Genomic DNA, 24,451 nt, shown 5'->3' on the forward strand with positions numbered 1-24,451 from the left:
TTATATAGCTCTAGTATTCCAAAACAGCAGCAGCCGAACCTTGGTATCACCCCTCTCAAGCTCTAAACACCCTTTTACCTAAACCTAAACCCATTCCCAGATCTGACACTGAAGTACAACAAGGAGTTAGCCTCATCTGCATGGCATTTTGAGTAAAAGCAGCTGCTATCCACTGAGGTTTCAACCCAAGCAGCAATAGTTTAAACCCTAATTTGCTGCTGTTTGCCTGTATCTAATTGAGAGGATCCTGAAGGCTAACCTAGACTCTGGGTTACATCAGAGGAATATGGGTTGATAGGAAAGTTGTGGGAAATTGATATGACTTAGGCAAATCAGGTGGAAGACAGGGCTGAAGAACCCAACCCAAGACGCTCGGTTTATAAAGGAAGAGTCCCGAAATTTCTAGAGAATTATGTTTGAAAGTGTGAATTCATTTTCCACAATATTTTATTCTTTTTGAATAGTAGGCAGTAATATTGTAACCGTTTAAAGGGGACCACTACAAAGTGGGTTGTCAGATGTTAACAGAGGAGATAGAAAATATCAAGCTTTCTCCTATTACTTCTTCTTTATCTTTCTCGAGTAACCTCTGGTTCGTCTTTTTCTTGTTTCCTAAAAACCTTTTCTCTTTTCATCTTCTATCTTTGTCTGTTATACTGTATCATTGGTCCGACCTGCCGGATCGACACCATGGCTGAAGGAACTCGAGGAAGGCAAGCCGAAGAGCTACTCAGGCATCTGAGTGCTGCGTCCAATGAGCATGCGTAAAAAATTGGATCGATGCAAGAAACCTTGACGGATCAACGCGAAGCTCTCGCAGAGCAACGAACTCTGCTGGCTGAAATTATGGCAAAATTAACAACGATGGATGGCAGAGTTGTGCAAGCAACACCGGCATCGGAGAATCGAAGTATTTTGGGGTCTCCTCCACGATCAGCCAGCGCTTCCTCTTCAAACTCGATCTAGACTAGAACAGCTCGTGTTGATTTTCCCAAGTTCAATGGCAACAAATCCGACGGGATGGATCTTCAAAGCAGAGAAGTTCTTTGAATTTCACGCAACTCCTGATGATCAACGATTCATATTAGCTTCGATTCATATGGAAGGTCTAGCACTACAATGGTTTCAATGGATAACCAAATCCAAGCTCTTCTCAACATGGAGCGCATTCACGAGAGCACTGGAAATGAGATTTGGCCCAATAGGATATGATGATCCGAGAGAAGCCTTGGCAAAACTAACTCAGACCACAACGGTGGAACATTACCAGGCACAATTCGAAGGTTTAGCAAATCGCATGGAAGGCTTGCCAGCAGAATTTTTGGTTAGCTTCTTTATTTATGGACTTCGATTTGATATCCGCCATGAGGTAAAATCCTTTCGCCCAGTGGAATTGATGGATGCCATGATGTTGGCCGGAATGCAGGAACAGAAATTAGGGGAAATCAAGCGACCATTTGTTCGCTCTATGCCATTGCTGTCAAGACCACCCATCCATATACCTTCAACTGCCGGATTTGGAACTTCTAAATCACCCCTTGCGATAACAGCACCGACCACCATCCCTATCAAGCGGTTAACAGTTGCTGAGATGCAACAACGTAGGAGAAGGGATTATGTTATAACTGTGACGAAAGATTCTCTCCAGGTCACCGCTGTAAGACTAAATAGTTGTTTCTATTGGAATATGAAGGAGATGATAGTGAGATTCAACTGGTTTCAGGGGACACTTCGGAGCAAAGTCAGTCGCTAACTGAAGAAACTACGAAACTTTCTTACCATTCCCTCATGGGTATTTCGTCTCCGACAACTATCCGATTCACCGGAAGAATAGCCGGACAACCTGCTCAAATACTGCTTGATGGAGGAAGCACCCATAATTTCATTCAGAACCATATGCTACCACATTTGAACACACAGGTGGAACCTATAACGAATATTCAGGTCATGGTGGGCGATGGAAATAGGTTGAAATGTGAAGGCTGGTACGTAATTTAACTATGCACATTCAACAATTTTCCATGATTATTGACGCCTATGTCCTACCTTTATGTGGAGCGGATTTGGTCTTGGGAGTCCAGTGGATGGCTACCCTAGGCCTTGATTGTGTTCGATTATACCAAACGAACAATCCAATTCCATCATGGGCTCCGTTCAATAACATTAGAAGGAGATGGGTCAAATGGGCTTGAACCTATTAAATATCAAGGCCTTCATAGGTTCATAAGCAAAGAGTATGGATGGGCCTTGTTTCTATTGGAATTAATGTCCACATAACTAGTTACATCTACCCAAGTAACACCCGAACTCACCCCATTACTGGCAGAAATTGAACCTATTTTTAAGGAACCAGTGGGCCTACCACCAGTTCGAGCCCAAGATCATGTGATCCATTTGTTGCTAGGAGCTGAGCCAGTAAATGTAAGACCCCACAGATATCCTTATTTTCAGAAAATGAGATTGAGGCCAGGTAAACCAAATGCTATCTACCGGCATTATTCGGCCTAGTACCAGCCCCTTCTCCTCTCCGGTGCTTTTGATAAAAAAGAGAGATGGTACATGGCGCTTCTGCGTGGATTATTGAGCTATTAATGCCGTCACTATTAAAGATCGGTTTCCCATACCTACAGTTGACGAGCTGTTTGATGAGTTATATGGTGCACAAGTATTTTCTAAAATGGATCTTCGATCCGGTTATCATCAAATTCGTGTGCGCGTTGAAGATATTGCCAAGACAACCTTTCACACTCACGACGAACACTATGAGTTTTTGGTAATGCCTTTTGGGCTCACCAATGCACCGTCCACATTCCAATCCATAATGAACTCCATCTTCAAGCCTTACCTTCGATGGTTTGTTCTAGTGTTTTTTGATGATTTGTTAATTTATAGCCCATCATGGCAGGCCCATTTACAACATTTGAGATTGGTATTTGAGATGTTGCAGGAACATCAACTATTTGCCAAATTATCTAAATGTGCATTTGGGCTACAGAGCATAGAATATTTGGGCCATGTGGTTTCCTCTCATGGGCTTGAGGTGGATCAGACAAAAGTAGCAGCAATTCTAGCATGGCTCATACCAACAACAATAAAGGCACTACGGGGTTTCTTGGGCTTAACAGGCTATTACAGACGTTTCATCAAAAATTATGCACACATAGCTGCTCCTCTCACATCTCTGCTCAAGCAAGGAGCTTTTGCATGGACTCAGGAAGCTCAAGGAGCTTTCCAATAGTTGCAGCGCACCCTCACTCAAGCACCGGTACTGACTCTCCCTAATTTTGCTTAACCGTTTACGATTGAAACGGATGCATCGGGTCTCTGGATTGGGGCAGTCTTGACCCAAGGAGGACACCCAGTTGCCTACTTTAGTAAAAAAGTGTCTTCCACAATGTAGTTCAGTTCCACATATGTGCGAGAGATGTATGCCATCACTCAAGCGGTGGGTCGTTGGCGTCAATATCTGTTGGGTCGCAAATTTGTCATTCTAACTAATCAGCAAAGTCTCCGTGAACTCACAGCTCGAACCATTCAAACTCCTGATCAGGCCAAGTGGTTAACAAAGTTGGTGGGATATATTTTGAAATCCGTTATAAGCCTGGAAAAGAAAATATGGCAGCTGATGCCCATTCTAGAGCCCATGGGCCTCCGCCAGTTGACCCGGCCCATTTAGACCAACACAATAAATTCATGGGTTCACTACAATTGAGCCTAACTGAGTCGGTGGAAATGAAACACATGGGTCGACACCGCCCAAGCTGGGATTTCTTTCCGGAGTTACGCGAGTCAACAGCGACATCGCCCGAACTCCAACCTATCATTGCTGCTACTCAGTCTGGTGACACTACAGCCGCTGATTATAGTTTTCGTGACGGAATCCTCTACCACCACCACAGGTTGGTTATTCCCACGAATCTTCAACAACGATTCTTATATGAATACCATAATACTCTACAGGGAGGACACTCCGGTTGGTTGCGCACTTACAAACGCATTTTTGCAAATGTGTTCTGGAAGGGACTACGACAGGATGTTCAACAGTTTGTTGCCGCCTGTCCTACATGCCAATAGGTTAAGCCGTAGCAATCCAAACCTGCCGGCCTTCTCCAACCATTACCGATACCCACACAAATAGGGGAAGACCTCTCAATGGATTTTATTACAGGTCTCCCTCTCAGCTCCGGCAAGTCCCCAATCATGGTAGTTGTTGATCGCCTCAGCAAATACGCCCATTTTACTGCCTTAGCACCCAATTTCACAGCACTCCGTGTGTGGCTACGGCATTCCTTCACGACATTGTTCGACTCCACGGTCTTCCAAGAACAATCATCAGTGATTGCGACCCCATTTTTCTCAGTATGTTTTGGCGAGAGCTACTCCAGTGACAAGGCACTCAGCTCGCCATGAGCACAGCTTACCATCCCCAAACTGACGGGCAAACGGAGGTCCTAAATTGCTGCCTTGAAACTTACCTACACAGCTTTACGGATGATATGCCGCCACGCTAGGTCAACATTCTTCCCTGGGCTGAATTGTGATATAACACTGCCTTTTACTCCTCTACGGGCAGCACCCCTTTTCAGCTCGTCTACGGCAGACCACCACCAACGTTGATCCGATACATACCTGGCTCTACATCTGCCGATGCCGTCGACCACGAATTGATCTCTCGCGATGCAGCCCTCTCTGCCTTGCGCCACCACCTACACCGTGCACAGGCACGAATGAAATATCAGGCTGACCAGCAGCCGACTGACCACGAATACACGGTTGGAGATTGGGTATGGGTCAAAATCCGGCCTTCCCGCCAAACTTTTCTTGCTGCTCGTCCCAACCATAAACTAGCCAAACGCTATTTTGGCCCCTTTTGTATTTTCGAACGAATTGGCACTGTTGCTTACCGACTCCTTCTTCCTTCTGAGGCCCGATACATGATGTTTTCCACGTCTCTCTTCTCAAACCATTTGTCGGAGACGAGCCCTCTACCCCCTCTCCTGCAGCAGCTATTCCACCAACCGACCCTGCTCCTCTTGCCATTCTCCAACATCGTTATGTTCGTCGCCATGGTGATTCCTACCCCCAAGTTTTGGTTCAGTGGCTGGGGTTATTACCAGAAGATGCAACTTGGGAAGACTTTCATGAGCTTTGTAGTCGATTCCCTGCTTTGAACCTTGAGGACAAGGTTCTCTCCCCAGAGGGCGGTAATGATACGACTCAGGTGACTCAGGTGGAAGATAGGGCTGAAGAACCCAACCCAAGACACTCGGTTCATAAAGGAAGAGTCCCAAAATTTCTAGAGAATGATGTTTGAAAGTGTGAATTCATTTTCCACTATATTTTATTCTTTTTGAATGGGGGGGGTAATTTTGACCCTTTAGGGGGCCCCCCTAAGGGGGGTGGGGGGGTGGGGGGGGGGGGGAAGAAAAAAACCCCCCTCCCCCCCCCCCCCTCTCCCCCCCCCCCCCCCCCCCCCCCCCCCCCCCCTCCTCCTCTCCCCCCCCCCCCCCCCCCCCCCCCCCCCCCCCCCCCCCCTCCCCCCCCCCCCCGGGGGGGGGCCCCCCCCCCCCCCCTCCCCCCTCCCCCCCCCCCCCCCCCCCCCAAAGAAACGATTGTAGTAGAATGGCTTATAGATCCATGATCTCAAGCCCTTTATTTATAATTAAGTGGAAAGTAGAATATTACAAGGAATAGAATTCTATATGAATACAAACTCTAACTTAACTCCTATACAAACTCTTATTAGACTCCTAATAGAATCCAACACTCCCCCTCAAGTTGAGGCATAGATATTACTCATGCCTAACTTGCCTACAATAGGAAGGAAATCTCTTTCTTTCAATCCCTTAGTGAAAACATCTGCTAATTGGTCTTCGATCTTACAAAGGCATGCAGATAAGCCCTTGTTCCAACTTTCCTTTGACAAAAAACCTGTCAATTTCAATGTGCTTAGTTCGATCATGTTGCACTGGATTATTAGCAATACTAATAGCAGCCTTGTTGTCACAATATAACATCATGGGGTTTGGAACTTGGACTCCAATATCTTGCAGCAAGCCTTTCAACCATAGTAGCTCACAAACTCCACGAACCATAGCCCTATATTCAGCTTCAGTACTAGATAAAGCTACCACATTCTGTTTCTTACTTCTCCAAGTAACTAGATTACCTCCAATAAAGGTACAGTAACCTGAAATTGACTTCCTGTCTGGAGATCCAGCCCAGTCTGCATCAGTGTATGCTTCTACTTTTAGATTATCAGTGGGTGACAAAAGTATTCCTTTTCCAGGAGTTCCCTTCAAATACTGTAGTATTCTCGATAAGATTATATGAGAAATAGGGAGATGAAGAAATAAAGATAAGAATGGGGGGGAGACAAGAGATAAGTTAAGCCTTTGGTATCTTCTTGGGTTCTCCTCTTTTTCTTAAGTTTAGCTAAATAGGGGTATCAACTACTTTACACCCAACATAGATAATAGATCAGGACATACTCTGGGATAGGAATATATTTATTGATCGAGCCACAATAAGAAATAGAATCCCTAGATTAATAAACTCTAAGATAGTCTAATTTGAATTTCTTACATATTGGATGACAATATCGAATAGAAATGAGAAGTGTGATGTTAGTATGACTGACAAATAGTGTATGATCAGATTGCTGCTGTACAATAGAAGTATGGAAGGGAAAAGATAGGAGAGAAATATATGATTAAGAAGATTTCTGAGATTGATGGAAAACCAGTGGGATTTATATAGACCTCTGTAACTCCCCAGTAAGAAGGCATTCTAGCAGTGGTGCAAGTTAGGTTGTAAGTAGGAAAGAACTGAGGATTTAGTTTAAATGGGAAAGGTTGATAATCAATCCATAGGTGGGAAACTTTGAATAGTCTAGCTTTCAACTTGGTGATCCATCCATATTTTGTTTAACCACAAATACCCAGAGCCGGTTTTTCGAGGAAGTGTAACCAGCTCCCAAGTGTATTTTCTTCATTGGCATTTCTCTACATAGCTTCTTCATCTCTTATCGAAGGCTGAACAGAAAGATCAGATGAGGAGAGAGGATATAAAAGCAGTAGAGTGGAAAAGAGTTATAAGAAACATATTTAGCTATGGGATGTGAGTAAAGATGACTAAAGAATAGGAAGATGAAGAAGATAGAGAATGATGGAGCGAGAGAAGTGGTAAGTATCCCCTTTCTCCATGCTAGGGTTGTATTTCTTCCTCGATAAGTCTGACTCTTTATTTTGGTCAATCTGGTTTTGAAAGACCCAACAGGTGTCTCAAAGGAGTGGTCTTTGGCTAGGTTCTTCACATGGTTGGAAATTGAAGGGGAGGATTAGAGTCCTGGGTATACGGGAAGTCTCCGGTGGAAACTCTTACGGGACTCTTAAGTTGTGTTGGTGTGTGAAAGGAAGATCTAGAGTCGGAAAGAACACCTCTCCTCTAGGACTCTCCCCTGGAGAGGTGTATAGTAAGGGCAAAACTATGAAAAAGTACATCCATGGATACAATGGTTTTCTTGGAGGGAGGATGATAACATTTGTACCCTTTCGAGTAGAGAATACCCCAAAAATATGCAGCGTAGGGCGGGAGAACTTACTCGGTGGGGTGTGATTACGGCATAACACACGCATCCAAAAACCTTTGGGAAATAACAAAAGAAGAGGCTCCTTGAAGAATCTCATTAGGACATTTAAAACCAAGTATCCTACTGGGCATCCTATTCATAAGGTAAGAAGCAGTGAGAATAGCATCACTCCGATCGGTCGGTACATTCATAGCAATCATAATAGAACGGGCTATCTCAGAGATGCCGATTCTTCCTTCGGCCACCCCATTTTGGGCAGCCGTATAAGAACTAGTCGATGTATTATGCGAGTGAGAGAGATATCTTTGAAATTCACCATCAATATACTCGTGCCATTGTCACTGGAAGGATCTTCACGGTGGCATTGAATGAGTTTTAATCATATTATGAAAATCACGAAAACATCGGAAAACTTCATTTTTTTGTTTTAAAAGATAAATCCATGTAGAACGAGAGTGACAATCAATAAAAGTAACAAAGTACCTATGGCGATGATAGACACACGTCGGGGGACCCCACACATCAGTATGAATTAACATAAAAGGAATATTTTTTCTATTATGAAGAGAAGGTAAATAAGTAGAAGAGTGCCGCAAAAATGCAGGCTTCAAAAAAAATCATCCTCATTACAAGAAGAAACTAAATTAGGAAATATTTTCTTAAGAGTTCCTAGAGGGGGTGACCTAGCCTAGGTGCCTGATGAAGGTCGATATTACCGAATGGACCTGATTAGAAGATGTAGTCGGAGCGAAGTAGATCCTTCAATGGCTGAGCAAATAAAGTCCATTGTCTAGTTTACCACGTCCAATCTCCTTCCGTAGGATCCTGAAAGACACAATAAGATGGGAAAAATGTCACTTTACAATTTAAGTCATGTGTAAGGCTGGATAGAGAGCAAGTTAGTAGAGAAAGAGGGAACATGTAAAACTTTAAACAAAGACAGGGATGGAGAATGTTGAATGGTCCTTTTCCAGAATGGAAGAATAGGAGCCATCAGAATTGAACTTTATCCTTTCGAAGTTGGAGAATATTGTAAAAAAAAGAGGATAAACTGTCATATGATCTGTGGCTCGGTATCAATAATCCAAGGAGTAGAAACTGAAGAAACTTGGAAGCTTGTAAAAGTTTTACCTGAAGTAGCAAGGTAGGAGTTGGTTTGATTAGTAGAGGAAGCGAGTGGTAGAGGGCTGTAGGCGAGAAGATTGCAGAATACGTCGCAAAGAAGTTAACTCCTCTGTGAGAGACCAACATCTGCGAGAGGGTCTTGTGGAAACGTCTCGGAGATATGAGCTTTGATTTTCCTTTTTTGTGCTCTTTTTTCTCAAAATCAGCAGGCTTCCCATGGAGTTTCCAACAATTTTCCTTAGTATGATAGGGTTTGTGAGGTGCTCACACTTGACAATCTCCTTAGCCGGATCAGATTTAGTGCGAACAGACTGTAAAGCTGATTTCTCCAAAATAGGAGTATGAAGCATGGCTAATCGACGACTTTCCTCACACTGAACAAGAGCATAAGACTGTTCTAGTGTAGGAAAGGAGAACGCTTAAGACTTGTACTCGATCCGATCGTACTCCAGTTCAAACCGCCAAGAAGTCATATACTCGAATCTTATCAATGTGCTTTTATAAGTCGCCACATCATCGGATTAGTGGGGTGATAATCCCCATAATGATCCAACTCTTGCCAAAGAGATCGCAACTCAGCATAATAGTGGGCCACGATCGGTTCCTTTTGGGTAGTCTCATGAAGCTTCTTTCGTAGCTCATAAACACGTGCATCATTTCCCAACTGGCCATATGTTTGAGTAGCCTTCGATTTGGGCAGCAGTATCAAGTAATAGATATCCACGGGCAATATTTGGAATCATGGAATTCAAGAGAAATGACATAATAAGAGAGTCATTCGAGATCCATTTTTCTGGGAAAGCTTTGTGGTAGAAGGTTTGATAGTGGTGCCCGTAATGTATCCAACAAGTCCTCTTCCAGCAATAGTTAAGTAAGCAGATCGTGACCAAATCAAATAATTTGTCCCATCAAATCTTACCGAAAGAGGATGAAAATTTGGGTAATGTTCAGGTCCGGTGGGAGCAGTAGTACCATCGATAGTTGCCATGTTGAAAAAATTGTGCAGTTCTTATCACCTGTGAAAAAAAATAAAACGTGAAATGCAATAGCCAAACAATGATATGATCAAATCTCCCTTTCCCTCTTCTTCTTTTTTTTTTTTTTGTTTGTTGAACCAAAGAAAAATTATGGTCTGGTCTAATAGAACCAGAGACAAAAAAAAAACGAAAAATATGGTTCTGGTCTAGTCTATTTTGGACAATGAACCAAGAATTGAACCAAACAATGAACTAAAAAACCAAATCAGAAGTTGAACCCAAAAAACCAACCAAATAACAATGATATCTTCTTCCACACACCTGAAAAATCAAAGATTTATGTTGCGCACGATTGGGAAGATGATGCAGCAGCAGCAGAAGGTGAAGGCGATGGCGATGGTGGCTTTCTTCTTCTTTCTTTTCTTCTGGCCTAGCCCACTGTGATTCAGTTACCTAATGCAAGAAGCAGCAGCAGGTTGTGGTGGATTGTTTCTAATCGCAAGAAGCAGCAGCAGGTTGTGGTTCTTTTCTCTTCTTCTTTCCCTTTTTTTCTTCTCTGGTCTTCAGTGGAACTGAAAAATAGTGCAGCGGTGCGGTGCGATGGTTTGAAAAGGGAAAAATTTGCCAGACGATGGTTGCAGAATTAGGTTGTTGAAGACCAAGAAAACTGGAAGGGTTTTGGAGAAAAAATCTGCTGTGGGTTTATAGGTTTGAAGACAAGAAAAAAATAGAAGAAATACTAATGAACTTAGGCTCATGCCATGTTGAAAGAAGATTTAGTAGAATGGCTTTGATCATGATTAAGCCCTTTATTTATAATTAAGTGGAAAGTAGAATATTCAAGGAATAGAATTCTATATGAATACAAACTCTAACTTAACTCCTATACAAACTCTTATTAGACTCCTAATAGAATCAAACGGTTGGGGGGGGGGGGGGGGGGGGGAAGGGGGGGGGGGGGGGGGGGGGGGGAGAAGGGGGGGGGGGGGGGGGGGGGGGGGGGGGGGGGAGAGTTGGGGGAGGGGCTGGAAGTATCACAGGGGGGTAGGGGAAGGGTTTGAGGGGCCGTTAGGGGTTGGGGGAGGTGCTGCCAGTGGTGCGACAGCAAGGGGGAGGGATTCTGGGTTAGTGCCAGCAGGGGAGGGGGGCTGGGGTTGGGGTGTGGGAGGGGATGGGGCCTGCTGTACCTACTTGGGAGCTGTTGTAATGTCTTGTAGTTGGTGGGGGACTGGAAGAAGAGTGCTAGGAGCTTGAAGAAGGTGCTGATGTTGAAGAAGAATTCTCAACTGTGTCCTCCTCAGGAAGGCTACCATCCTTGGACCAAAAACTCAATTCTTTATTCAATAATCAGACTTCTAACAATTACAATGAAAGAAGGCTACTTATAGACTACATTAAATGACTTTGATCTAAGTGGGAGTCCTTTATAATTTAGAATCTCCCTTACATGGCACATGAATGGACATTCTTAGGCGATGCTATTTAATCTCAGCCACACAATTAAAAGACTTAAACTAAACAACTAATGGAATCTTCTTGAAATTAGATTCCCTAAGACACTAAGACAAACACAAGGAAAGGAACTCTTCTTTTAATAAAAGACTTATAAGAGTCCTTCTTTAAAGAAAGACTCTTAAGGACTCGAGAACTTAACTCACAAATCAAAGACTTTTAGACTAAGCAATAATCTGAAAAATTAGAAATAAAAATTTAAAAATTTATTCCAGCAGTTAATTAGGGGCTGAAATTGGCCAAAATACGCCTCTAGGAGGGTTTGGCCAGTCCTAGATGGGCCATTTTGGAGTGGCCTTGGGGTCCGCTCTAGGGTTCTGGCCAGGGGTGAACCCTTGTTCACATCACCAAGTAGTTAAATAAAACGCAATATGGGTTATTGCAGACTAAGTAGGTAGATAAAAGACAGTTTGGGTTACAGGGGACCAAGAAGGCAGATGAAAGGTTGTATGGGTTACTCTGACCAAGTAGGTAGGTAAATGTGACCAAGTAGGTAGAGATAAGGCTTCAAGCTCTCCCTTACGTGTATCATAAGATTCATAACATGTGGAAAAATAATGGCAACCAAATACCAACATCTCAAAGTCTGTACTAAGGAAGTATTTTACTTGATGAAACCAGGTACAATGACTTCTAGTCGTGACAGAAGAAAATTCTGAACCATCAGCAACAACTGAAACAGGGCAGCAACAATGTAGTTCTCATAACATAACAGCAGTAAACCATGTAGCAGTAAGGGAACCACCAACCAATATTAAGGTAGATGTATCAGAGGAAGAGCTGATAACTAGTAGTATATCCTAGCAACAATTTTGTTGTAGCAGTTAATATAGGGTCCTATTTATATGATGATATAGGAAAGAAAGTAATCCACAACCAGTATTACTGTATTGTTCATGATCTGAGTATTAACAATGACAAAGTGACCCCTATTTACCGGAAGAACAGAGAACTGATGTTGATTATGGTAAATAATGCAGCAAAACTAATGATCCTTAACATAATATTCCATATATCAGAAGAATAACACAACTGAAGTCGGTTCTGGTAAACAGAATGGCAACAGAAAACAGGGCTGTAGTCGATTCAGATAAGTAGGACAGCAATACCATGTGAATTTTTTTCCCAACGAATTGTATCACCCAAAATAAATAATAGGAAAGGAACACAGCACCAGCAGATTTTTTTTTCCGGATCATAAAGACTAAGTGAAACAGGGCAGTGGCAATCTAAGCAGTGGGAGTAGTACTCACAAGTCACAATAATAACCAGAAACTGTATTAGTAATGGAAGAAAAAAAAATGCAACAGGGCTGGGAATACCTAAGCTAGTAGTGTAGCAACAATCGCAGAAAATTTGAAATAAGATTTTTTTTTTTGGATGAATAATTTCTTAAAAAGTTACCAGGAAAAGTAGCTGTCAAGGTTCCTTTGATAGTGGAGATCAGAATCCATCAGTAAATAAAGGTATCCTAAAGGGCTTTGATAGTGTAGACATAGCATTAGAACAGCAACTTGTGTTAATCTTGGAGTCTTCACAGATCGCAACCTTAGACAAAAGGCGAACCATTCCTACATTTTGGTAGATGTGTTAAGTATTAATAGAGGACCTCGTAAGTTGTTGAGGGCATGGGTTAAGGCGGTGAAGGGTGGCTGCGCACCAGATTTTAAAAAAAAACCAACAACTGAGCAATAGAGAGAGAAAGATGAGGTCTCCAAGCTGATTGCGGATGCTTAAATACCATGCTAGGATTTTTGTCTTTATAATCAGCCTAGGGATTGAAAGGAAATTCAAAAAGAAGAAGAAGAATATGAGAAGATGAAAGGTAGAACGAGGGAGAGAGCTGGGCCTAACCTGGCCCTTATCCCCCATCCATCCTCTCCTTCTCCATTCATTGGCCCTCTCTTCCTCTCCTTCTATTGACACATCCCCCGCTTTCTCTTCCCAGCCAGTTACTCCCTCTCCCTTGGCCCTAGGCTCAATGCTTGCGGGTGGCAATGGCAATGGGCATGTTGACTTTAGTGATTCCGTGTATGATGATTTCTTTGAATCTGACACCCCTTCCCCTCCACGTTAGAGTCACAGGAGAAGTAGCTGGTCTACTAAAGGGCACCATTGCGTTGATGAGGACTTCATTGCAGAGCTCAAGTCTCCCTAGGACGTGATGGGAGCACAAGGAACCCCTTATAAATGGGTCCCAAAATCTAGATCCAAATGGCAATCCAAGTTAGCCAAATGCCCCCCAAGGGTATTTTAATCATTTCCCAACCCCTTTCTAGAGCTTAATATGGGTCTGGATAGATTTCCCTCAATCCAAGGATCATGGATTTACTTATGATTTTTTTTGTTTGACTTAGTAGTGAAAAGTTATTTGAGAGTTGTAAGTTATATTGAGTGAGTTACTTGTGATAAGATAAGATTCTTATCCAAAAGGGTTCTTATCTTTAGAGTGCATTTTTATTTGGAAGTGTAGCTTGTTCCAAGTCAAGTGTTTTTACAAGATTCCAATCCTAGGATTTTGGTCTTGTAATTTGATTTTGTTTTGAGTGTTTTGGTATAGAGTTGGGATCCTTAATCTCTTGGGGGACGGAGACAACCGACACAAAGGGAGACGGGGGGAACCAGACAGAACGAGACACATTCCAAACGGAACGAGAGGGGAGGGAAACCGAGATTCCCCAACTACAAGCGAACTAACCAAATCAAAAATAATTTTAGGATAAATAGATCATCAAAACAAACACCAGAATGACCGCGAGATTTGAAGCGCAGATTTGAATCTCAAATTTTGATCGTCAAGCCAGGCCCTTAGGGATTCCCAAGCCCAGTCATAGTTTTTTATTTTAGGCTATAAATAGCCCCTTCTTGCATTTCAATATTCAATTTGATGATTGATAAATTGATTGAGTTGAGGACCAGAGTCTCGTTATTTGGTGGGCCTTAGTTGAGTGTTTGTTCTAGTTCTTCATCTTCTTCAAACAATCGAGCAGTGTTTCAAGCCTTCTTCAAGGCTTCAAGCAACCAAGTAAATAAGAGAAGCCCTACCCAATTACCATCCCCCTCTCTCTTGTCTGCAGCCCCTCCATACCCCTCTCCCTTGTTTGCGCAACCCTAGAATCCCCTACACTCAACACCGTATCCTCCCGACTCCTTCCCCTCTTGTTTAGGCCTAGCAACCCTCCCCAACCCTGTTGCATATAATCCTGCCCCTTCATCCTTCCATTTCAGCAAAACCCTACCTGCCCCCTTAAGCATTTGAGGCCCCTCCCCTTTTCATGGCAGCAGAAACCCCTTCCCCCTAAGAAAAAACCTGATTCCCAGAAAATTCCCAGCTCCTTTCACCTCCACTAGGATCACAAGAAGCTCTAGACTTAAGTCCTACCCTTTTTTCTGCAATGCAGCCCTGTTTCCCTAAGTTAGAAAACCTGCAATTCATCTTCTTCATTGAGATTCTTTGCAGAATTTTTTTTGAAATTCAGAATCTGATTGTTGTCAAGTTCTATCAATTAGATCCATTCTAGTTGAAAGGATAGCAATAGATGTCAACTCTGTTCAGCAGAACCAGCAAGGAATAGCCTTCTTCCACCCTAGCTGAAACCCTAAATTGGCCCAAATTTCAAAATTCAAATCTAGAAATCTGTTTGTGTCACACCTCACCCAACTAGATCCGGACTCACCAGAATACCTGTGGAGGTGATAACTCTACAGGATCTAAGTTCATAGTCAATCCATAACAATAATACAACACAACATAATCCAAGAGCAGGAAGGAAAATAAAGCATCAAATGTTTAAATAATAGTTGTTGTTACATTCATCCACAAGTCAGTATTCAAAGTTAGTCAAATTAAACATCAAAGTTTAAAAGAAATAATTGTTCAGAGCGGAATTCAAAATGTTATCGAAGAGAAGACTGGAATCTAAGGAGCCGCCCCTGCTTAATAAATGATAAAGAATAAAAGTGATGGCCACTAACGTGACTACTTTCTCCATCGATATCTCCACGATTTAAGGACTAGACTCTGTAGTTCGCATAGGGACACAACTCGCCATGTAACTCCGTGTCCTCCACCGTGGGTCCTTCGTAGGACTTAATCGACGACGGACTCTCCAGGAGAATGGGGTCCTCATAACCTATAGTAAAGTCTAAAAGAAAATACACATATAAAAGGAGTGAGTACTAAAGAACTTAGTGAGGTTAACACAATCGTACATCGCACAACAGTCACACACATTTATATATATATATATATATATATATATATATATATATATATATATATATATATATATATATATATATACTAGTAAAAAGTGCACGACAAAGCACGCACTATTGTGTTGTATATATAATTTAGGTCTTCTTTATGCTAATTGCGAAGTAGAACAAAAAATAAATCTCCCATAGAGGAGTTACAATTGACTAATCACATACAAAAAACACGGGGAGATAGACCCTAAGATTGTCGGGGATGCCCGAATCGAGACCTCAGACAAACAAAAAAACAAAAGTTGCTCAAGACGGGCATAGTGTAACACCAAAGGAAAGATTATAAAGACAAAGCTCAGTTAAAAGAAAATAGTAGGGTTTTCTTCTGGGTAGAAACAACAAAGTCCAAACACATGTAGAACAAACATAGAAAATAAAGTGACCAGCCGAAGCGACTGACGGACGAGATTCCCGATATCGCAAAGCGATGCCCACCAGCCGCATGTAGGAGAGATCCCGAAGGGAAATCGAAAGAAAACAAAAGAAGAGATGAGCATTGTAACCAGATGAATACCCAATCACACTAGTGCACAAATAAAAGCCTACCATCACTTCACTCCGCGGGGCACCCCTGAATTCATGAACCTGGCTGATATTTAACCAGTCTCGCAACAATGGAAGGTCGAAGGCCGCATGCATCCCTCACGCCTCTCTTAAACCCAAAACACCGACAAAAGAAAAAGTCCTAATACTACCCAAGTGCTCTAAAATCCAACCACCCAAGCACCACGTCTCCTATAAACCTAAAACCACCAAACACATCAACTATACATAAATACCCACCACCGAGCCTAAAGAAAAGGGATATAATCAAGAAAAACGAAGGAAAGAGGAAGAAGAGAAGAACAGTTGCAAAGATCTACTCCTATCGATTCGAAAAGGAACAAATAAAATCCTAATCTTACTAAACCAATAAACAAGAACCCCATTGTACAAATAACGCAAAGTAGATGAATCGGCAAGCAGAAAGTACCCGCGAGATATTCGAGCACAACCGCCAAACACGCGCACCGGCCAACACGCCGAGAGTAACAACCCTTCAAGAAGACCGACCCAACGAAACCGCAAACCAGCCGACGGAGCGAGAGACGAGAGACGAGAGACCAGAGACGAGAGAGAGGGAGAGAGGCCGGGGAGAGAGGCGAGAGAGACGCACCGCGAAGGAGAGACGAGAGAGCCCCCACCTCGAGATACCAACGGAAACCAAGAAACGACACCGATCCGAGATCGAAACAACCCTGCATCGCACCACGAGAAAAGAGACACCGAAAAACACGCGGCCCGAGCAGCGGAGAGACTCGAGGAAAGAGCGAGAGGGACCGAGCGAGCGAGAGGGAGAGGGAGAGGAAGAGAGCGAGGCCGAGATGAGAGGAGAGGGAAGAGAAGGGGATTGAGAGAGATCGGAGAGAGTCGGAAGGAGAGGGATAAGCGAAGAGTTGAGAGAGATGAAAGAGGTCGAGAGAAATCGGGATTAAAATTAAAGATAAATCATAATAATTCAGCGACAATGTCCAAATTATCCTGCAAAATAACAAGAAAGAAAATTCTAAGGACGAAAATGCGAAAAGATTCGAAAAGGTGAGTACATGTTTTATTATAGTAGTATGTTATATATATATATATATATATATATATATATATATATATATATATATATATATATATATATATAATATAATATAATTATAATAAAATAATAAATAATAAATAATAATAATGATGCAAGTATGATCCTAGACTCTAACAAATGTAGTCTCTATAGTAGACACTCTTTAAGTTACAACACCAGCCTCCTCTAGACGGTCTAGTTACTCTCCCTCACGGCACTCAAGCACGTCTTTTGGGTTTTCCTCTGCGATTGGGTTAAGTCACATCATACCGTGGCTAGGGTTTAGGTCACCACTCTCTCACCAACCATTGGTCTAAGAACTGATGCGTGTCAGGGATAAGCCTAGCCCAATGCAAAGTCAACTAGGTCTTGTACTACATGTGTTCCAAATACCTTCCCTTATGCTTAGTGTCCTTTTGGTCTTCGTATCCTTCCCACCTAGGAATGCCATTCCTCAAGCCACTTAAGTTGTCTTTTGGAGTGCCATTCCTTAACCCTATGGACATCTACATATGTTGGGGCGGATGCCTCTCATGTCTCCTCGCGGCACTCAAGCCGTCTTTTGGATGCTCCATTAGCTCAACCCCAACATATGCAACCCAACCATTGCATGATAACAGTGGGCCTACAAAATGCTCACAGGACCCAACTGTTGCTATCACGGGTCACCTGGCTTCAATACTCCTACCGAAAGGGTAGTAGCGCTCAAATTGGTTCCTAGCCAAACACATCTAAACACATAGCCACCATGCACCCAATAAATCTATATTATAGATGCAGAGGCACCAGGGGTAATGGGTGGACCCACAACCCCGGGTTGGTACAACTATATATACAGGTAGCAAACCACCAATTTCGACACATCACAATTGCCACATCATTTGCATATAGTGAAATAATAGTAACATGAACATAGATTTCCAAGGAATATAAACATAAACATATACATCAATTTAACTTCCATCCATGCAAAGTCTTAGGTAGTTCATAATAGTATCTTTGGTAATTGCATGGATAAGAAATAGATTCAAATTAAGCACATAATGTGTGATAATGTTTCCCTCACCTGTAAATGACAATAATTAATCTCCAAGGTCCATAAGTTTCAAAATTTGAGAGTGTGAATGACCCAAAATAACTCTAGAAACATGAAGATCAAAATGTGTATCAATCAGGAATCAACCAGGCTTCAAATGAGTAAAAACATGCACTCAAACCAGGGGGCAATTGGATAGGCCTACGAGGGCCGGTTGACCGCCTACCCTAGGGCTGCGACCAAGTTTGTTTCATTTCAAACTCTTCTCGAAATCCAATCACTTGGGGGTTTTCGGGACTTCAATAGGACACTACTATTGTCTAAAAACACCTTCCAATCATCCTAATCGGTTCCAAATCGAAAAGTCCCAAATTGGCTCTCAGAGAGTTGCCCGAGGGCATCTTAGAGAGGTTCAATCAGTCTCAAATGGGTGAAATGAGACCATTAAACACTCAAAGAAGTTGGAAAACACAAAGAGAAGCTTAAGCAAGCATTTAATACTAACCAATTACTTTGACCACCACCATCAATGCAATAACTCATCATAAGTACTCCAAGAGAAAGGTTACAAATAGGGTTTTTAGAGTCTTCTTACCTCAACACTGGATTCTCCTTGTGATTCGTGCTTCGGTGCTGCCAAATGTGCAAGGATTCTTCAAAATTCCAAGTTTTTCCTCTCTCCCACATTCTCAGCCTCTCTCTAGCATAAACAATGCGTTTATGAAGTGAGAGAATTATAAAATAAGGTTTTAAACCCAAAATCCTGAAACCGCCCCAAATCTGGGCATGTGCGGTCAATCAAACCGAGCAACAGGTACCAATCGACTGGCCCTCCATCTCCTTCATGCAAAGGCCAATTTCGATAGGCTTCGGAGGGTGGAAAGCTCTAATAATTGCCCAATCAATGGTATAGTCTACCTTGACATTTGAGTCCTCTAGCATTGATATTTGTGCATGCCAAAATCTTCTTTTTATGTATTCCGATTGACTTTCTCTCTCCTCTTAAAGTCCATAGGGTGGCCGGGTCTTCTTCATGCTCATCCAACTCCATGGGTTCGATTTCCGAACCTCCAGGCTCCACTTGAGTGGTCCAGGGTTGCCTTCTACTTGAACTCCAGGTTTGTGGATTTGAAATGATGGGTTAATGGGTTAGGACTTTAGGGGATTTCACATTTTGCAATAGAATTCAGATTGGATTTCCGTCACAACAGGCCCTAAACCACTCTAGAAACCCTTTTTGCTGGAAACCACTAAGCAAACCCTAAGTCTAGGGAAATCACCAAATTACCCCTTAACCCTAGACCTGGTTTACATCAATTGGTATTAGAGCTTTAGTTCCATCAAACATAACTCTTTGATGAACTAGTAGTAGCCAAAGGCATGGAAGAATTGATTGACAACCTTTGCATTGGAGGTTACTTGGAGTATGGACCATCAATAAACTTCCGCTCCAAATTCCTTGTTTTTTGATGATGAAGATGAAAATTGGAAGAGGAGTTGTCCTTTCTACTCCAGGGTGAAAGCAGGTAATCATACAAGCAAACCAAGAATTTCAATGTCCAATCTATGTCCAACTTGAGTACATGCAATTATATGAATGGAAAAGCAAAGAATCCTATTGGAATGTTAAAATGGTAACTCCTAATCCAACTCTGGAATTCAAATAATATAGAGTTCAAATAGACCACTACATAGTCCCATATTACCTGTCTTGTAAATAAAATATGTGAATAAACTTAACCACTTATAATAAATAAACTAACTCTACCAATGTTGTTGGACCAATGAAGCTGGCTTGGACTGGATATTGGTCTAATCATTTGAGGAGGGTATTCTAGACAGGCTAGAGCAACTGTGTCAGGATGCCTTTCTTTGGTTTAGTAACTTTAGAACAACAAAATACTTGAATTCCCTTAGGTTCTTAATTCTTAAACACCATAGGAGGGTGACAAGCATTAGGTTAAGCTGCTTTCTGCAAGCCATAGGTCAGAATGTAAACCTAGCAATTGCTGCAAAGTTTAGGGGTAATTGTTATTAGGAATAATTACTATGGCCCCCCTGTATTATAGCTTAAGTTACTACCTTATCCTCTGTACTTTTGAAATTACTAATCCAACATCAGACTTTGCATGTAATTACTGATGCCCCCCTGCCATTAAACTCTGTTAGTTTAGTGATGATGTAGCATTTTTATTTATTCAAAAACCCCAAACTAACATTGGAATTTTATATTACTTATTTACACTTTATATTGAATTACAGTACTACCCTTAGTGATTGGGGAATAAATCAATCCTCCTAAAGTGCTAAATTGTCTTTTCTCTTATGAAAAATAAAAAGAAAAGAAAAGAAAAAAAGCTTGTTTTCTTTCGTAGCATGCCTGCAAAAGAAAAAGAGGGTTTTCTTCTCTCAACAACCTTGAACCTAACTTCTTTCTCTCAAAGCAGATACTCACTGATTGAAATCCTTTTCTTAGAATCTTTCTTATCCATATGCATCCCTTTCAAGCCACATCCCTTCAATGAATCAATCAGAGATGATCGAGCTGCAATACTAGTAGACTCACCATCTTTTTTTCTTTCTTTTTTTAATTTTTTATGGTGAATTTGTCTTCTCTTGTTACCAACCTCCAAACCCTTCAGTTCTGTTTCTTGAGCTATTCAACAATCCTACAATCCCTTTCTCTATTTACATCTTTAATTAATAATAATCGTGTTTCATGGTTAGTCAACTACTATTGCAAGAATTTTTTAATTTGACTTTAAGATTTAGTTTTTGTTGTTTATTTGTCTATTTTACATTATCAATTGTAGAAGTTTCTCACTTCCAATAGAATTTTTTAAAATTGATGTTATTAATCTTTTTCCTACCTTCAATAGCGGAGACTGCTAAATATAGTTTATAAAGGGGAGAGCTTATTTTAGCTAAATTCATTTTCATCTTATTAGGATCCAACTTTTTGAAATCTAAAATGAGAGAAATGCAAGGGTAAATTTAGTACTTCACATGATTTTTTTTTCTAAATGAGGGTAAATATTGTTTTTTGGTGTCTTCGTTCTAGAAGGGCAAAGCTGGCGTTAAACATCCAACCATAACGGTTTCTAAAACCGTTAGAAGTGAAGGTGGCAATAGTAGTTTCATAAAAAGCAGGGTCCCTTTAGTAATAAAGTTATAGTACATGGGGGCAATAGTAATTATCCCTTGTTATTATGCATAATCTTTTTCTGTATCACATGCTTTGTGACACAAATATCTACTTTGTAGAATTGTAGTGTTTAGTTTAGTATGAATTGGGATGGATATGATAAACTGCAATTTAATATGTCAAATATATTATGGACAGATGCCTCAAAATCTATTGAAGGATTGCAAATCTCTGCAGAATATTTCACTCCATGACAACCCCATCTCAATGGATCAGTTCCAGCTGGCAAGTTGCCTTTTTCGTTGCACTGCCAACTTTGTATAATGTTTTGGTTATATATGTATCATTCTAATAGATCTTAACATTTTTCTCTTGAAGATGGAAGGTTTCCCAGAGTTTGAAGAACGTAGAAAGAAGAAGTTTGACAAGCAGATTGATTCAAATGTGATGATTGGCTCAAAAGGCCTTGATGAGGGTGTTGATTTATAATAATCTCTCCTATAGTAAGTGTAGGTTCTACACCTTTTGTTGGTTTTATGAGACAATTGTGTGTTTCCATTGCCTGAACAATAGCCACCTTGGAGTTAATGAATGGTGGATATTTGATGATTTGGAGCAGCATTTGGTTGGGTTTCAAGTTAGAAATAATGTGATTTAACGAACTCTGAGTGATAGAATTGATTCTTCACGCATTAGAAAAAATTGCCACTTATGTGACAAGTTTTTAGTACTGATTGAGTTACTGGACAATACTAGTGTTGGAAAGGAATGAGTGATGACAGGAAGAAAACAGACCAATATTAATTGCCATGTGTATAGGTTATAATATGCATCACCACTATCTTCATCTCAAGTCAACTGTCATCCAAAAGGGGTAAAAAAGGTTCTAGGCTTTTGATGGGGTTTCCACCTCTAGAATGAACCTCAGCAAAACCCACTGACCAATCTAGAGTTCTAATTTTTGCTTCCTTCAATTTTCCGGTACTAATCTGGGTTGAAAAGGCAAAACCTCATCCACTAGGGAAATGTTCCTACCTATTTGGAACTTGTCGTGACTAGTATGTCTCTGATTTGGAGGCTTGAGACTGAAATCCAGGTACTCAATGATTTATAGATCTCTGCAATTGGTGTTACACAGTCACATGCTTCATTGTCTCAATGAAAGAGAGCTGGATCGTTGATGGATTCTAAATTAAAACATTTGTGTGTGTGTGTGTGTTTAAAAATAAACCCTACACAAGGAAACCCTTATGAAGCCACTTATAGTATACTTTTTTGATACTTGAAGCATGGTGACATTTGAACACACAAATTTACAATAAATTTGAAGCTTGGAAACATTTGACAAAGTTTTTGTTGCATAGTACTTATAGAATTTTTGGGTTCTGTATAATCACCACATGCTAGGAAAGTTGCATATGGAATCTATGAAGTGGAATTGGGAAGAGATTTGACAGTCAGGTCCTGATCATCAAATCCACTGTATCCTTTTCTAGTTAAATCTATAAATATGACTGTGCCTCCTTATTTGTTCCTGAAACAATTCTATGTAGGTGGGATCCATTGGATGCTGATCCCACCTTGAATATGAGTTAAATGCAATAAAGACTGATGTGATTTTGGTACAAGTTTTGATATCGTTGTTCTTTTTTACCCACCTTTCATAACCAATTTTCTGTTAGTTTTTCCTTCCTACATTACACCAAATTTGACAGTTGACTCTGCCCCCCCCCCCTTTTCTTAACATGATCTAGCAGGAAAACGTCATGGAACATGAATGGTGGAGCAAGATTCTTTTTTGGCAGCTAATTTCTTGTGGGGTGTTTTGGAAGGAGATTTTTTTCCCCTCCCTTCACCCTTTATATGCCGTGTTTATTCTCATAGTTCTATCACATTGTAAATGGGAGTTAGTTTGACTTTTCTTTCTCTTATAGTTATGTATATATTGTAATGTGGCATGAATCTTCTGGGGGTGGTTCTTTCCGTCTCACAGTTGCACAACTCTGTTATGTATTGGGTTGTGATTCAAGTGTTAACAATAAAACTGAAAATTTCCTTGAGTACATATGGCCCCTTGCTCAATTTGCTTGAACATGAGAAAGTTGATTATGGGCAGACGAAGGACCACATCCTTTTGTTTACGCGACAAACTTGCCTTCTAATCTTTGGTCTCCCTCTCTGTCTCTCTACACAAAAGATCCTTCAACAATGACCACCTGTAAGTGTTCTTGAGATCTGTTCCTGAAACAGGTAAACTCTTCAAAACTCACTTCAATTATGGCAGTAAACTCTTACATAAGAGTCATTGCTGGATGAACACCAATGCATCATTTGAAAATTGGTCTGAATTATCCCAGTGATGAGTGGAATTTCCAGAAGTGGATCTGACCAGAGGTTATGTAGTAATGGCTTGCAGGACTGAGGTAAAGAGGATCCGGTGGAAAGTTTTAAATCTGAAGAAATCTGCATATTTAGATGGTATTCTTTTGTACAGGACTTTGGATTTTGAGTTATGAGAGTTTTGTCATGGAATTTATGCATTGGATTTTGTCAGATCTATCAAGATTTATTTGGGAATGTACTAGAACTATTGATGATGTTTGGTTTCTTGTCATACAGCTTTACGATTGCGTTGAGGCTTGCCCTCTAGATTTTTAATTGAACATGTGATCTTCTACTTCTTGACTTTGCATTGTTTCTAGATTTTCATCTTGATTGTAGTTTGGGAATTGAAAAAAATGCTCTCTTTATCCATCTCTTAAAAGAGTTAAAGAGAGAGAGAGAGAGAGAGAGAGAGAAAAAAGGGAGGAAGTCAAGTGTAGAATAGAAATTTTACTTATGATTTTAAATCTCTTTTTATCTAGGGTGAAATGATAATTTTTCTTCATTCATTAACAACAAAGGGATGGTGTTAAGTTTTGTGACCTCATTGTAATGTTTGCGTAGTTCAGAGGTGTCACTAATTTGGTCATAAAACTCGAGGTACATGTAAAGAACTCATGGACTTAATTATTCATAAAAAAATTATTTAGAAAAAGAAGTTTTAAGACAGGCTACAGAGAGTTAATAATAGTAATAATTTAATAAAATTGAAAAATCCCCTATCATAAATTGGGGCAAGAAAAAAAAATTTGAGAATCACAAAGAAGAAATGAAAAACTCAAAGTCATCTTCAGGTTGCTTGTTC

General features: G+C 40.9%; 1 protein-coding gene across 4 annotated transcripts in view; it reads left to right on the forward strand.

Annotated features, from left to right (window-relative positions):
* The window catches only part of LOC149006557 (Leucine-rich repeat (LRR) family protein), a 50,084-nt gene extending 26,028 nt beyond the window's left edge, over nucleotides 1–24,056 (forward strand). The window contains exons 8-10 of one of the 4 annotated variants that reach the window (XM_089167541.1): nucleotides 21,463–21,549; nucleotides 21,643–21,773; nucleotides 23,019–24,056. In XM_089167541.1, the coding sequence (XP_089023667.1) occupies nucleotides 21,463–21,549; nucleotides 21,643–21,753 (198 nt within the window). In that variant the 3' untranslated portion in view covers nucleotides 21,754–21,773; nucleotides 23,019–24,056. The remainder of the gene's footprint in view (nucleotides 1–21,462; nucleotides 21,550–21,642; nucleotides 21,774–23,018) is intronic. The other 3 variants (XM_089167539.1, XM_089167543.1, XM_089167540.1) reach the window with 3 other exon arrangements.
* The last annotated feature ends 395 nt before the right edge of the window (nucleotides 24,057–24,451 follow it).

The sequence above is a fragment of the Hakea prostrata genome, chromosome 8 (assembly GCF_041222555.1).
Source record: "Hakea prostrata isolate BN-2017 chromosome 8, UWA_Hpros_2, whole genome shotgun sequence".
In the NCBI taxonomy this organism is placed as follows: domain Eukaryota; kingdom Viridiplantae; phylum Streptophyta; class Magnoliopsida; order Proteales; family Proteaceae; genus Hakea; species Hakea prostrata.